Source organism: Kryptolebias marmoratus, linkage group LG13, assembly GCF_001649575.2.
Source record: "Kryptolebias marmoratus isolate JLee-2015 linkage group LG13, ASM164957v2, whole genome shotgun sequence".
Lineage (NCBI taxonomy): Eukaryota > Metazoa > Chordata > Actinopteri > Cyprinodontiformes > Rivulidae > Kryptolebias > Kryptolebias marmoratus.
The window spans coordinates 8075896-8092183 of NC_051442.1; the positions used below are offsets into that span (position 1 = coordinate 8075896).

The 16288-nt window shown below is 35.8% G+C and overlaps 1 protein-coding gene across 2 annotated transcripts in view; it reads right to left on the reverse strand.

Moving 5' to 3' along the window:
- LOC108238913 (glutaredoxin domain-containing cysteine-rich protein 2) overlaps positions 1-16288 on the reverse strand; it is a 41242-nt gene that overhangs the window by 3324 nt on the left and 21630 nt on the right. Inside the window, exons 2-5 of one of the 2 annotated variants that reach the window (XM_017421277.3) lie at positions 11007-11101; positions 3652-3717; positions 3043-3226; positions 1227-1336 (exon numbers count right to left, since the gene is read on the reverse strand). In XM_017421277.3, the coding sequence (XP_017276766.1) occupies positions 1227-1336; positions 3043-3226; positions 3652-3708 (351 nt within the window). In that variant the 5' untranslated portion in view covers positions 3709-3717; positions 11007-11101. The remainder of the gene's footprint in view (positions 1-1226; positions 1337-3042; positions 3227-3651; positions 3718-11006; positions 11102-16288) is intronic. The other variant, XM_017421280.3, reaches the window with a different exon arrangement.

The following is a 16288-nucleotide window of genomic DNA, read 5'->3' on the forward strand; positions in this document are numbered from 1 at the left end:
CTCTGACAAACACTGTAAGATTAAAACTGACAGGGTCACTGGGGCTAAGCGTTGCTGTGTTTGGGAGATAAAACAATGAAAGTGACATGAATTCAGCAGCCGATGCGCTGTAGCTGACCTCCCTGTTCGCTTGCTTCACTAATGAACTGCTGCCACAGCAGCTCTGGTAGGATGATCAGAAAAAGTAAAAAAATAAAAGAAAGAAATTGTTCTGTATGTTACTCCACAATTTTTGATGCGCAACAAGCAGTTACTACGTTGTCTACCAAAGATTCTATCATTCTGTGTGTAAGAAGGCTTCCCCTGTTTCAAAAAATAATGTAATCATCTGCCAATAGCTGATGATTGGTTTGCAACACTTTCAGGTGAGATTATTGTTACACACTGGTGGTGGGGCAAGTGACTTGTGACCAACATTGTGGAGTTTTCACAGTTACTTGCTGCATTTTATGAAGATTTTGAAGTTTTTGTAACATTTGTGATAAATGTAAATCCTAAAGGATATTCTAGTGCCACTTACAGTCCCTTTTATAAAGGATTTATTAATGATTTATAAAAAGGGTTATTTATGAGTTTCTAAACAAACAAAGCAACACATAAAGCATTAACAATCCCTTAAAAAACAGTTATAAAACTCATACACTGAAGCAGGATCACTGTAAGGCAAGCTCAAGGTCTGTACTTTTATTCATTAAGGTAAATGTATTTGTTTAGGAGTTGCTCAGGTTACTTTTTAATCCAAAAAAGTTAATATGTCAAAACAAACAAATGCTCATTGTGCTTGCATGCAGGTATCTTACTGACAATATGAAGACATGAATAAAAGTACAGAACATGACCTCACACAGTGACCCATGTATAAACTGTGTTTCTTAACTATTTTATAAAAGCTTTTAATGCTTTATAAAATGGGCCTTGTTATGAAGTGGTACCTTATTTAGCAATAAATAAATGTTTGTGTTCCCTCACAATTATGAATCTTCCTATTAAGATGCCAACTCCTACAGGTAATGCCTACAGTAGAGATGTGAATTGAACTGTTAGAACACATGACTATACGAATAGTGTGATTTTGTTCCCCAATCGTCGATCACAGCAGTTGATAAATTTTATTAAGTTAACAAGAACAAATACATCAAGACCATACATTATGCTTTAGACTTTCAGACAAATAAGACTGTTGGTACAATGTCACCAAAGGCACAAGAGCAAATTGCATCGCATACCTGATCATCTCCCTCTGTTTGTTGGGTCATACTGCCTGCAGGCTTGTAGTTTCCCATTCCTCTGTATACATTTATTCTTTGGGCAATGAGCCCTGTTGGAGGATAGATGCCTGAGTACACAATAAAACATGTTGTCAACAGAAAATTAAAACTTGCACCTGAAATTTCCAAAGTGAACCCGAAGTCTGATCTGTCACTTTTCATTTAGTCAGGTTAAGTCACGACTGCATTTCTGCCAACCTCAGTCTCTAACTAATGCAGGGTTCTAGAGGCAGTTTGTTCACTGAAGTAGATAAAACAGGTCTCCAGTTCAAATCTCAGTTCACCTGGGCCTTTCGAGTTTGCATGTTGTCCCTGTGCATATGTAGGTATTAACCAGATACTCCAGCTTCCTTCCACAGCCCAAAAGAATGCATGCTAGATTTATTAGAGAATCTAATATGCTCTTAGGTGTGAGTGCGAACGGTTGTTTGTCTTATGTGTCTCTGTGTTGGCCCAGCAAAGCACAGGGCAACTTGTCTAGATTGTAACCTCTCCCCCATTCCCTTTGATTGTTACTACCAGACTCCAGCTCCCCAGCAACTCTAAACAGGACAGGAAAGGTACCAGATGAACACTGATTTAATCCTCTGGTTTGCTTCTCTTTCTTTTTTTTTGGTTTTTTTGTAGCCTTCTTGATCAAAGCAGCTCTCACTGCTCTCTTTCTACCACTCAGTGGAATGAGGAGAAACAGCTGAGTTTGAGTGTTTTCATTACAAACAGTTATGAGCTTTGTGGGAGATTAAACATTGATGACTGAGACAGAATGGCAGAAACAGAATCTTAGTTGTGTTAATTAGTTGTATTTAGCCTCTGGTTCCAAGTAATGAAACTGGGGTTGAGTAAGGGGAACAACACCCTCTAAAAAGCTCTAGTTTGTAACAGAAAGTTCGTTGGGTTAAAATGCAGTTTATAAAGCTGATAACTAATTGCTTATTTAGCTCACTGTCATTATATAATCACGGATTGGCGTTCTGTTGATTTGACTAAGGACCTCCAAAGTATCAAGATTCTGTTTTTTATCCTGAACACAAAAGTTCATTTTCCTATTATTTTCAAATAGGGATCCATGTAATAGTTGAGGACTATACAGAAATATAGTTTGCTTTTCAAAACAAAAGTGTTTTGATCAGAAAATATGCCGTTAACATGGTGCAAATGGCTTGGTATAGATTCTGTAGCTTAAAAAACAAGATGGAGACAGACAATTGTTTCAGTTTATGCTTCAAAACATGTGCTGACAACCCTAATCTGTGCTTATGTTTATTTTATGATAACAGCACTAGCATAGACTCATTCTAAATCAACCATTGATCTTGTTAGCCTGCTTTTAAGTTTATAAGGTTTGTGTCTATCTTCCCATCATTTGAAAAAGCATATTTTCTAGCAATCATTTTCACAACATATTCTCCACAATACTATGTTTTGAATCATTATACTTTAAAGCTGTGCATTTTTCTTAAATTACTTTAACATAGCAAAATAAATAGACATTTTATCTATGTCTTTTGTCATATTCACACTTTGGCACGTTCTTTTACACCACTCTATTAGACTGCACTGATCACTTTGAATTCCCTCAAAATATAAATCACATTGGACAAAACAGTATATCAAAAACACAAAGTTAAAACATGCATAAACAATTCATGCAAATAAATTTGATGTGGTAGCTGAATTACAATTTCTAAATATAACATAGACATTAGTTGTGGCTTATAAACTGACCAAAATGCAGCATTTGTGTTGCACAATAAAAAAATATGAAAAAACCCACCTTTTTGGTCTCCATGTGTATCCTCGAAGCTGCAAAGCTGCTCCATCTCAAGGTGGCTGGGTGGGATTTTCCGGTGGATGAAGCTATGAGGGTATTTCTCCTCTGGACTGTCTAGCTCCTGACCGTCCTCATACACATGCTTTAACACCCGACCACTGTAGGATGATGCCAGCTTGAACCTCACCTGTGGTTTTTTGGGAGAAAATAGGGCTTTTTACTGAACCACTCATGCAATTTTCTATATTTAACACATGCGTCATCAATAAACGTAGAGTGTTTTATCTACGTAGCCTAAAATAGAAGATGTGTTGAAACAAAAGCACTGTTTGGTCTGACGAGATGCGATGAAAGCGTGCACAAATTTGCAGAATGTCAACATGCAAGCTAATCATTTGTCTTCTCCTTAGCTTGCTCAACATTAGATGGAAACAGAAAACAATGTTGTGTTTTATTATCAAGCAATCTGACACTGTTTCAGATATATTAACAATTGTTTAAAGGAAATGATGACTGAAATAATGTGAGCATGTTTTTTACTCAGTGTGACAGATTTAAAGACGTACTTAAAACCTTTAAAGCTGAAAGAAAGTGATCCCATAAATAACTCACTTTTCTGGGCTTGGTGCCTTCGTAGCGCTGGTTCAGTTTCCTTTGGAGTTCCTCCATGGTGGGTGACTGAAGAAGAGATGCAGAGAAAATGTTAGTCCATCCACGAAGCTCTTCACCTGGGGTAAAATGACACTAGCTGGACTCTGTGGTGCTTGTGGAGAGGAAAGAATGTTTAGATAGATGGATTGAAGATTGGATTGATTTTCAGCTCGTTGAAAGAAAAACCAAAAAACAACTGAAACATTGTGTGTTCTGAGTGGGTGGATGTTAAAGATAGAAAAGAATAGCTTGGAGTGTCCTGCCTCCAGAGTTGGAGTGTACCTACTCTTTTAAGGAACCTACCTTTCTGGTTCTCCATGCTAAATTATTCACAACTAGATCATGTGTACAAAAGAGTGGTGGAGAAACTAGAAGCCCCGTCATCAAATAATTATGATCGCCAAAATAGAAGGTATTTGGAAGTTGTGTGCAGCTCTGCAGAGTTGTGTGTGTAAGGAAGAAAAATGGACAGAAGGGCATTGAACGTTTGCTTGTCTGTGTGGGGGAGTTGTTGCAAACTTATAACACTCTTACTGGATTGGAGCCGAGTGCATCAGTACCGAAAAACAAATATGACATTTGATGTCAGCTGTTTCTATACAGAAAATGTTTACATTAACACAACTTATCTATAATTGGCAAGATTCAGTTGTCATAAAACGCATCAATAACGCCTTCTTTTGATACTACCTTTGTTGTGTTAATTAAAATGTATGTACAATAAAATACCCTTGATGCTGCTCCTACAGGGAAATATAATGTTGAGCTTCATTCAGCATTTAAAGAAAAAGTCAGCAAGTCAGCTATTTCAAATGTGCCACTGTTCCTCTATTCACTGTGGAAAAGAAAAAAAATTTACACAACAGGTGTTTAATTTCTTTGATTTGACACCTGCTTACCAAAACAGAGCTCAGTTCAGCACATTCATAATATTTCTACCTGTTACTGTATGATTAATAAAGGTTTTGACAACGACATAAAACATTCATATTTATTTAAATGGAAAAGACTAAACAGTAAAAATAAATTGATCTAAGTTGACTTAAAAGAAAAGTTTGACTTATTGAAATGAGTTTTTATGTAAAATTATAAATAATATTCACTCTGTTGCAGACATCATTTTTATCTGTATTGATGTGCTAATAATGGACTCACTTCCCAAATGGAACGCTGTTGTCTTGAAACTGCTCCAGGTTCTAAAATTTAACAGCGCTTTGTGCAAATGTTATTATTTCCACCTTTACTTCACCATCAGTTTTGCATTACATGCTTATTTCAGCAAAAATATTAAGAAATTGCTGCCAAATGCAATCCCCAGATGCCTTAGAAATGCTACGTGCCGATACTTTGGTTGCTTTTTAAGCTTGTAAATAACCATGAAATCCTACGTAAATAACTGAAATGCAGTACTGGGGGTGATGTAAAGGTTTATAGCATCTGCATGAACCACAATGAAATGTTTGGTATCTGAGCTGTTTGTAAGATCCAATTCTCTTTGGTCTTCGCTGCTGTCAGACTAGCTGTTAGCTTCTCAATGCTGTTGGGCATAAACTCTATTTATCCAAATTGAGGTCATTCAAGAAGCTGTCCACAATGAAGATATTTTAATATTTATAACTTTTACACAGAGAGCTATTTTATTATGGTCAAACTTTTCCTTTAACAGCTTTTTTTTCTTTGAAGACTATTATTTGATAATTTTCCTTTAAAATACAACAATAGTTTGTATTTGTTTATTTAAAAAATCACCGATATTTAACACAGTTAGGACAGTTGTGCACATACATTTTGGTGGTGCTTTTTTATTATTTGTTTATTTTGGTGCTCCTAAAACCTTAAGTTTTAATGGTGGAAATAGTCTGGATCCCTGAGCTAAAGTGACAGATAAATACTGAAAATTGTAAAGTGAGAATATCACAAAGGCATCATGGTTTTTAGTTGGAAAATTGAGGGGCATTTCATGAAAAACCAGAAACAACAACTGTTATCTTCCAATTGAATCCTGGGTTCCAGTCATTTTTAAACTACAGTAACCTTTCCCTGTTAATGTGATGCCTTTTTTTACTCAGTGGATATTTGAACTTGTCACTAAAAGGAAACACTGGTGTTACCTATAATTACCAAGGCCTCAATTCCATTAATGTGTTCCACTGAGCCATGACACTGTGATAAAGAGGGCAGTATAAGTAATGTCTGGACTCCAAAACTGAAGCAGGGAAATGTATTCATTACAGAGTACATGTTATGAACAAAAAAAAAAATCTGTTTGAAGAGCGTAGATTTGGCTCTGACTAAACGATAGATCTGTGGTCAAAATCCAAATGAAAGAGAAGTAAGCATTTGAGAATAAAGCTGTCTTTCTAATAGTTTGTGAGCTGCTATAGTTTGAGCTAATTTAGCTGTGTGTCAAAGTGTTTCTTTAAATTCTGCTTCAGCTACTGTAAATCAATTTGTCAAAAGTTTATTTTCAAGAGGAAAAAGACATTTTGCTACTAAAATAAGGATGATATACTGTACTTATTTTATTTCATTGCTGACAAGATAATTGTTCTTGTCTGTTGCCATCTATTGGACAGATATAAATAGGCTGAACATACTTACATTATTTTTCCCAGTCAAGTGATTTGTTTCATGGAATGTCTCCCTTTGAAAATTAAGGTAATCTTCATTTTCGAACGCAACATTAAGTTAAGCACCTTTTGTAACAATGAGGAAACTGTTTACTGTTACACTGTGCAAGGTCATGCAGACTGAGCTTTCCAAGCAAAACTGCCTACAACAGATTGGGAATCTAGGTCTCCTTTTAAGTTGTAGTACATAGTCACTTTCTGCTACATGTTTAAATCAGATAGGTGGGACATTTCATGTCAACACATATGTATGTTTTGAATAATGCATTTGACTGTATTTCTGAATGGCTGGTTCTCCATAATTTTACAAAAGAAATTGTCATCAACTTCAGGCATGTAGAGAGGAATCTTACAATTATTGTTACATGACTTATTAAATTTAGCGTAAGTAGGTAGTTTAAAGAAAAAATAAAAGGTGCAAGAGAGGGAGAGAACTGAAGGCAGACAGGGACCGTCTCCGTCTCTTCGCCAACCGAGAGGCAGCTTAATCAGATTTCAGAACAAGCATGTATGGTTACTCAGGCAAGAAATTGTTTTGGGCGCATCATAGTGAAGGAGCTGTTTAATGTGCTAGGATTCTTGCCGCTTTTGGTTTAAATAATTGCCATTAAATCTGCCTCACAGTGTCTCCACATTAACAGTTCATGTATATTCTATTATCCTCATTATCTTTTCCTCAGCAAAATGCGCAATGACTTTTTTTTCTTTTTTTTTTATAACTGAGGTACAGTAGATATTGATCTTTGGCTACTTCCATTTCAATACTTGGTGCAGATAGAAATAAATGTTTTGGTGACAACACAGATGGGCAAAAGTGCACAAAACAAGCCTCATTATATCCAAACCTAAAGACGTATCTGTTCACTGTATGGCTTGATGTACTTTGTAGATGGAAAACTGTACTATATCTGTGAACCAAGCATGTGGATTAGATAACATACTGCATGTTTGTGTGTTCATTATCATGGATAATTTGTGTGGATTGGAGCAAATGTGTTTGCTAAATGAGATTATTTCCCATCTATAGGCAGAATGTTTTAGAGAACCTGAAGGGGTTGTGTGTCATTTCCCAAATCAAGTGTGCTCTCATTTCCAACTTTTGTGTCCTCCGCCTGTCTTCTTTCTTTATTATTAAGTACCACCAAAAGGTGAAGATGGCCGTTGATGTTTTTGTTTATCTGTGTGATTGTGTTTGTGCACTTATCTGTTCTCAAAATATGTCTTGAACCACTGGACAAATTTTAATGAAACATTCAGAGAGTAATCATTGGATGCACATCTACAAATAATTAGCTTTTAGAGTCAACTTGGTTTAAGATGGCTGCCACAGCTAAGAGGCTTTTTTTAAAAGACAAAAACTCGGTAGATTTTGCAGATACTGATCTGTAGTTTGGTGTGGTAGTAGCTGAGATTGTTCCCCAACACAAACTCTGAGCTCAAGAGCTCTGTTTAAGATCTTGCTCTCTGTCTATTCTTTAGCAAAATATCTTGTAAACCACTGAATAGATTTTAATAAAACTTTCAGGAAATAATCAATGAATGTAAACCTACAAATGGAGCCAACCCAATTCAAGATGGTCTCTAAAGCCAACCGTCTTTAGAAAAACAAAAAACGCCAATAATTCAGTCTATTTAACAGATACTGTGGTAGTTGATGTAGTTGTAGCTCAGAGTCATTCACTGCACATAATCTGAGCATGATGTTTCATGATATTGCATTAGATTGCACAAGGTTTGACCAAGATGGCTACAACGCAATCATTTCTCTTTATAAGATGAGCTTAGTCTAAAACTGTGGTATGAAAGGCAGCGAGCGATATGGATTAGTTTAAAGAATGCTAGGCCTTTAAATGTAAATTGTGTAATTCATGACAAATCTTTCCTGTAAAAAATATATTTTTATGCTTACACTCTTTCTGACACCCATCCATGAAGAAATAATAACACGTGAACAGCATCCTTGAGACAAAGAGAACTAGAAACAAGGGCATCAATTTTCTCAACAGTGATCATTATTTTAGAGAAGATTGTTCTGGAAGTTGGATCAATTGGTGCAAATAGTTTATATATAGTTTGAGCTTACACCCAAAAGGGGGGGAGAACTTTGTCATTTTAAATTAAACCACTTCCACACCCTGTCATTTCAGCACCAGTTTCAGATTGCACTTTGTGATTGTCCTGCTTTGCCCTGAGGATTGTAACATGATGGAGGAAGATAAGAGGAGAAAAATATATGGAGGGAGAATGACTAAAATTAGAGATGGATATGATGGGGAAACAAGAGGAAATGGCAAAGGAGTAATAACAGTAATGATAAGTAGGAAAAAAAAATGTGTTTGAATTGATGTCTGGAGACACTGTTGTCTCATTTTCATTAAGGTTACAGATAAAAAGCAAACAGAGAACACATGAGGAATCCAGTGTCCTTCTGACAACTTTTTATGGAAAAGATCAACACTTATAAAAAGATATACAACAACATATATAACAAAAAGTTATGTCTCATTCATTATGTTATGCTATTGTTTAAAGAATCCTAAAAGTGATAAATAAATTAGGGAAGATTCAGGGTTAGTTGCTTGACCAATCCTCAAGACAGCTTATAAAGTTTGAATTAAACCAACATCTTCTTGTCATCAGAGGAGTCCGGGACTGCAGAACACATTTAAAATTGGTTTGGCCCATTAGCTGTCAACACATGCTCACAACCAACTTGCTAACTGTGGTGTAAAGTGAGGTTTGATGATGGCAAACTGTTGGACAATTTATTTCTCAAAAGACTGATGTGTTACCTTTTAATAAGCTGTATGGGCAGGCTGTTACAAATTATAACTGCAACTCATGGACTTAAAATGTTTTTCTGTGTTAATTTTACATTTGATGCTCAAAAGATCAAGAGTAGGCCCTAAAGGTGCCACTCATTCTATAGTCCATTGAAAAACGGATAACTTGTTCACCTGTAAACAAGGTTTAATGTAAAATGATCAATGACTTAGTCTAACTTTCAAATTCTAAATAAAATAATAAGTCTAAAAATATACAATTTCAAACTGTACAAAAGCCAAATAAATACATGTATGTAATATTAATTGTGCTCCTCAGCCTCACTTGTGTATGAGAGCACCCAAAGGAAAGTTCAGGGAGCTATTTGATCCTTAGATAGTGAAAGAATGGTGTGGGATTTGTCCTGAAACACAGCTACAGTGGACATTAAAGTCTACACATCCATATTAAAATGCTTTTTGTGATGTAAAAAAATGAGTGTTAAATCATTTCAAAATGTTTCCCACATTTAATGTGACATATCCTATAAAACTGAATTGAAAAAAGGGTGGGAAAAAAAGGGCAATATGCTGGTTTCATTACTTTGTGTGAAGCATCTTTTGCCTTCAGTCTTTTTGGGAGCACAGCTGCCATCGATCAAAATAACTCTGATCAACCTGAAATAAAGTTCAGCTGTCCTGTACAATTTTCCTGATATTTATTTAGTTGCATCCTACAGCAAAAGCTATGGTTCATAGTGCGCTCACAACGAATCAAAAGGAGAAGAGTACAAAAAGCACCTCAGCATCAGCTTCCCAGTCAAACACAGTGAAGACAGTCATCAGGAAATGGAGAAAAGATGGAACAACAAAAGCATCATTAAGAAATGTACACCCCTTCAAAACTGAAGCAAACACCAAATGGAAACAGATCAGAAAGGCTGTCAAGATATCTACAGCAACACTGAAGGAAATGCTGACAAGTACTGGTTGTGTTCTGCCTGTGACAACAATCTCCATTATTATCAGTATGTCTGGACTGTGGACTAGGGTTGCAAAAACAGTCTTTTCTTCCAAAAAAAGAAAAAAAAACTTAAGCATGAATAATATTGCCTATAAAAATAGATCAAGTTTTCCAAAACCATGTGACAAATTGTGCTGTTAAATGTTTTGGTCACAATTCCGAAATGTACAGTATGTTTGGTTCAATGGCAAATCTGGATCAACAAATTTTAGATAGATAGATAGATAGATAGATAGATAGATAGATAGATAGATAGATAGATAGATAGATAGATAGATAGATAGATAGATAGATAGATAGATAGATAGATAGATAGATAGATAGATAGATAGATAGATAGATAGATAGATAGATAGATAGATAGATAGATAGATAGATGAAATTATGAACAGGTCCAACTAACTGTTTATTTTGGCCCCATACTTCAGATGCTTGCTAGAAAGCTGAGGATTAAAAGGAATTTCTTTTTTTTATTTTTAATGGCAATGACCCCAATCTTATATCCAAATCAACAAAGGAATGGCTTCACCAGAAATAAACTGAAGTTTTGAAATGGCCTAGCTAAAGTCTAGAATTAAATTCAATAGGAAATTTGTGGCATGATCTGAAAAAAGCATTAAAGATGGGAAAAGTTTTTGAAACAATTGAACACAGCATCATTTTTAATGTCACAAACTTTGGCCCTTTTAACAGTGAGTATAAAAAGTTGTGTAGACTTTTCATACTCACTGGAAGTGTAGCCCCTTTTTATTCTGTCATAGATTATTGTGACATTTTGAGTGTTTTATAATCCAGTCTACTGGTGTTTTGTGAGCTGGAAAAGGGTAACGACCCATAATGGATGGGAAGAATTTTGGAAATACAGAGAACAGCGTTTGCACACTCAGCATAGAGTCTAACCTGTTCTGCATGGACATCAGACTCAGCAAGGGCTGCAGCTTGTCTCCGCTCCTTCTTGAGATTTCAGAGCACAGCTGGTGCGAGGAGGGCATCTCCTTGGGATAAAGGAGGTTACATCACATTAGTTCAAGTGGCTCTGAAACCTGATAAGGATTCATCTTAGTCTCCTTCCTTCAGAGGTATACAAACAAAGCCACAGCCAGCTGGGAGGAAGCCACAGGGCCAGCCCCAGACTGGATTTCCGTTGAAGAGCTGAAAGATGTTATTCAAGACCTGTGTGTTCCTGGAGCCTCTGTTGCTAACAAGGAGATGCAAACATACAGTATATTGGACAACTTAAACATTCAAAAGGATTAAGTTGTCCACATTTCTTTAAAAAAAAAGCATGATGACAAAGCTGAAAACTTTAACACCTAATTAAATTGGACTGCCATTCTAATAAAAAAATTAATGCACTAGCTGTTTAAAATAGAAGTGCTAATGCATTTAAACATCATTATCTTAATTACAGTGTCTATCAAAAGATAAATGCTACAAGTTACAGTGAAGTTAATATTTAATATTTCATTGGGAATGGTTTTCTATCTCATTTTAATTAGCTATGTGCTGATGATGAGGGCGTAAAGCTCCCATGAAACTTTAAGCTGCATGCTAAAACTAATGTCTGAGATGTTCTGAAGGCCTCCTCCTGTGACCTCGCCAATACACACTAATTCCACCTCCAAAAAATGGTCCCTTTTAGAAATGATGTATGACCATCTCAACCAACTGCAGTAAGAGCTAAAATGAGATTCAGGACAGCAACACAAAGGAATCAGGTCAAGGAATCAGCACATACACCTACTATGCTTTGTAATTTAGTTGCAAAACCAATTTGAGGATGGTCATGGCTGTTAGGAGTGACCACAGTCACACTGTCTAAGTAGAAACTGATGGAGGTGCCCCTTTTAAACTGAACCCTGCTGTAAAATTAAAGGAAGTAATATTTTATTATTTTTACCTTAGCAATAAAAATACAAAACTGTCATCTAGATGTGTCACAATTCATGGTTTATGAGAATACAAATGCAGGACTAAAATGTGAGATGACTCAGAAAACTAAAACTTAATTTTAAAGTGAACCAAAAGAACAGAAACCAAAAAACAGAATCCAGAACTGAAAACAGAACAAGACAGGTAACAGAGCCTAGCAGGCACACAAACCAGTTCTATAGTGATGGTAATTACAGCTCTTTTTTGGAATCCAAATCATTTGGCCCAAGTTCTTAAAATCAGCCAAGTCTTTTGGCCCTCAAACAGTTCTTCACTTAAGGTAGCAATTTACTAGGCTTGATTGTTGGCAACTAATTGGGGACTCAAAGGTTTAAGAAAATAGGTACATTTTCCATTCCAGTCTCAATGAATTCTGAATGTTTGTGACTAAGTGACCAGTGGGCTGTGCAGCCTCATTTTGCCCAGCCAGTTTTTGAAAATCATGGCTTATTTTGGTGACCACAGCTTGCAAAACCTTATTCTTGGTCATTATTATTAATTTGTTGCCTACATACCTGCCTTGGCTTACTTTGTGCCCACCTTGGCAGCCACCCCCATGTTGATGACTTAATCTACTGGAGTACATTTATGAAATGAAAATAGGCTGATTTGAACCAGTTTTTTAAATATTTTTTTTTTACCATTGGACTGTTTTTTTGGACCTGGACACATTTTCTGTCAGAGGAAACTTCCTGTGCAGATTTCAAAATAAAGTTCTAGTGCTGTTGAGGTGGGTTGAAGACAATGACAAAATTGTGAAGGATTCAGGACACCTGCAACAACTCTGACTATTTTGAAAGAAAATTTGCTATTTGTTAAAAATTCAAGCAACAAGACTGCACCTCTGCACCTCACATGAGATAATTGACAACCACCACAAATATTGTGAGATATTTTAGCGACTCCCTCATGAATGTCAATCACTAACTATTTGACAGCAGTTGCAACCCAGTGAGATACTGGCTTTAGTAATACTTGTGAGGAGCTATTTGTGAGCTGAAAAAGCCGACTCTCTTTGGTGAGCAGAGCAAAATGATCCAGATCCCAAAACAGAGCTGAAATTCCCATCACTACAGCATAGCTAAGGATAGCTAACTAAGAAGCTAAATAAGTAAGTAAACAGTCTGTAAATTCCTCATTATTAGCAGGCACTCTGATATTACAAGTTAAAAATGAGTTCTCTTTGGTCAGACATTTTAAACAGAGTTCATGAATATGTTCTTCTTGAAAAGATTTTACAAGGGCTGGTTCTTCACTAACATTAAATTCTAATTTTAAGTGAAAGAAAGATTTATGGTACATGCTGACAAGGCAAGAGACAAATGAAAATAGTCTCGTCCTGAATTACTGTGCTTTTGGTAGAGCAATACTTTCTTATATAAAGATTATCAACCAAAGCACAACTGAAAAATACATTTTTCACCAAAAATGATCAATTCTGCCCAAGAAAACTAATATAACCATCTGATGAGACTTTCTTCTGATGAAGAGATTCATGTCAGTGGAGCTGTTGCACAATGAGTAGGAAATTAAATGTCAGACAATAATTACCTTAGATAATGAAACCTTTTTTAATTTTTTACAGATTTCTCTTCCAACTGCCATAGATTATACACTCTAACAGGTCCTGGAAATGTACTTCATGATTAAGCCTTTTTCTTTTTTTACTAATGAATTCCCCAAAGTGTCACTTTTACTGTTCATTCTTGCTGCCTTTTGCAGGTCTTTCTCCTTGCCCCTCTCCCATCCACACTATAATTGGGCTAATAATGGTGCAGACAGCCTGCAGTCATTTTCAATGCTTCAGCCTGTCATAAGTTTCCAGTTTCATACAGGGAGAGCTCATTGTGTGCTCTGTTCAAGCCCACTGTGTAATTTGGTCTACTTTCTTTGCATAACAACAACAACAAATATAGTAATGTGATAAAGGATTTGTTGATTTATAGGCAAGATTGACTGAGGGCAGAAAGTGCACCATTCTTTATTACAGTTTACATCCCGTTGGCTACCATGGGGCACAAATAAATCCACCAATGGCATTCTGAGGGATACCACTAATATACATGGCCATGTAGAATAGGATTAGACTGGAGAAATGATAAAACATCAAGCATCCCCTCATTTTCATTACAACAGAGCCTGCTGAATATTCCGAGTTAAAACCTCCCAAAACCATTGTTATTCACAACACAGAACAAGGAGGAAAACAAAAGTACGTAATTTAATAAAGCAGAATGCAACACTGTTGATAGTATGTTTGTTCTATTCATCATCTCAATCCTTGTGATTTCTCTGATATTTTTTATTAGTGAATGAAACAAAATGCAAGCCCATTTTTTTAAACTGTCACAGCTGAGAAAAAGAGACTGGAAGAGACACATTTGGTTCTCTGAGCTACAATTTAAGAAGATTGAGAAATAAAAAAAGTAATTTGCTGTATTTTTTTGTTTTTTTTATTTCACCCTGTGTCTGAGAGAATCCTTCTGTGTGCATATGTGTTCTTTTTCCTGTTCTGCCAGCTTTTTGTTTCTTCTTTCCTGCACCACAAAAAGCTGCTTGCCATCTCTTCGGGTGGCTTTGTTGTTCACTCACACATTTTGCTTCCTTAGCCTGTCCATCTCCTCCTGAATTCACCATGATAAGCTCAAAATGGGCGAGTTTACCCACATATAAATAAGCATGCACAAAATAATGAAGCATGTTGTCAGAGTAGCATGCAAACAAGGAATCAAAAATAGCCCGACTTGAAGGTTGAAAACAAAACCTTGGAAACCATAATTTGTTGGTATAGATGTAGAAAGGTATACTATACATATTGAGCCAAAAAAGGGCATAAAAATGAAACAAATGCACCTCAGACACCAGCATAAAACATTAAAACATGAAAGGACTGCACAGTTAATTTGAAAATGCACATGCATTCTCACAAAGATGAAAGCATAAGAGGAAAAATAAAAACAGTAAAAACATTGTAGAGAAGAATGATACTTTCCACTGTTTCCAAAAATTTCAAAGACAACAGAGCAATGCTTCATGCCAAAGGGGTAGTTTGAGGTAACACAGCTGTGATGCCATTTTCACCACCTGCGAAACCATTGTTTTCTTGTGGTGATTCATTTTACCTGTAAAAGAATTGGCACACTGTTTGCTGGCCTTTTTTGTAATGTTTGTGCTTCAGGCCTCATGTTGCTGTTTGCCATTTGTGAAACAAACATTACACCGAAATTCCCAGTGTGCTTTAATCATAGGAAGTCGGTTATCTTTCAAACTCTTGCACATAAAATAAAATAAAAAAATATATAAAAACTGGCAAATTTAAGAAGCAAAACAGTTTTAACGAGGAACAAATTGTGATGGCCAGAGAACAAGGTGATAGGATGAACAGTCGTGGGTGCACATATGTAGCAGCACCAAAGGTGGGCCGTTTTAAATTAGATCCAATAGATTTTAAAAGAGGATCAACACAATATTCAGGATTTTATTTAACACAGTAATGTTAAAGAATTGATGACCTGAAATCTGATTTCTGTTTACTAAAAGTTTATGTTTTAACTTAATAGTTCCAGATTATTGAAGGCTATTTTCATAATATTCATGCTGTTATTGTCTGAGTAGTATTGCATTTAATTTGCATTTAAATAGTGTTAATCAACCTTAGACTCCACTGTATGATCAGACCACCAGCTGTACTTTTTTTCCCAGGTTGCTTTAATAACAAGTGAGACCTGGAGATATGGGAGAGATCCATGTGGACAAACAATAATTACACATGCAAACAGCAACTTAGCAAACACATTTTTTTACTAATAGTGAACATTAAAAATCCAGCTGCTCTGGATTAATATTTCACTATTCTGATGTGAGAAAATGTACCAACTAGACATAACATTTTCTGAAATCAGAGCCCCTTTCACACAATACTTTCAAATCACATTTGACATTCCTTCTTTCCACCTTATTTTTGTAAAAACTTCCAAAATAGGTAGTACCAGAGCTGAGCCGCCAATTTCATGTGAAGTAGAGGAAGGTGCATACAGCCTTCCACTCTAACCAGTGGCAGTGCAGTCACTCAGCCAGTTCTAAGATATTTTTATATATATATATATATATATATATATATATATATATATATATATATATATATATATATATATATATATATATTGATATTTTTGTGTAATCTCATATCTTTGTAGGGTGATAGCAGCTTGATAGTTGTATTTGTAAATGACCAGAAACAGCTTAAAAGG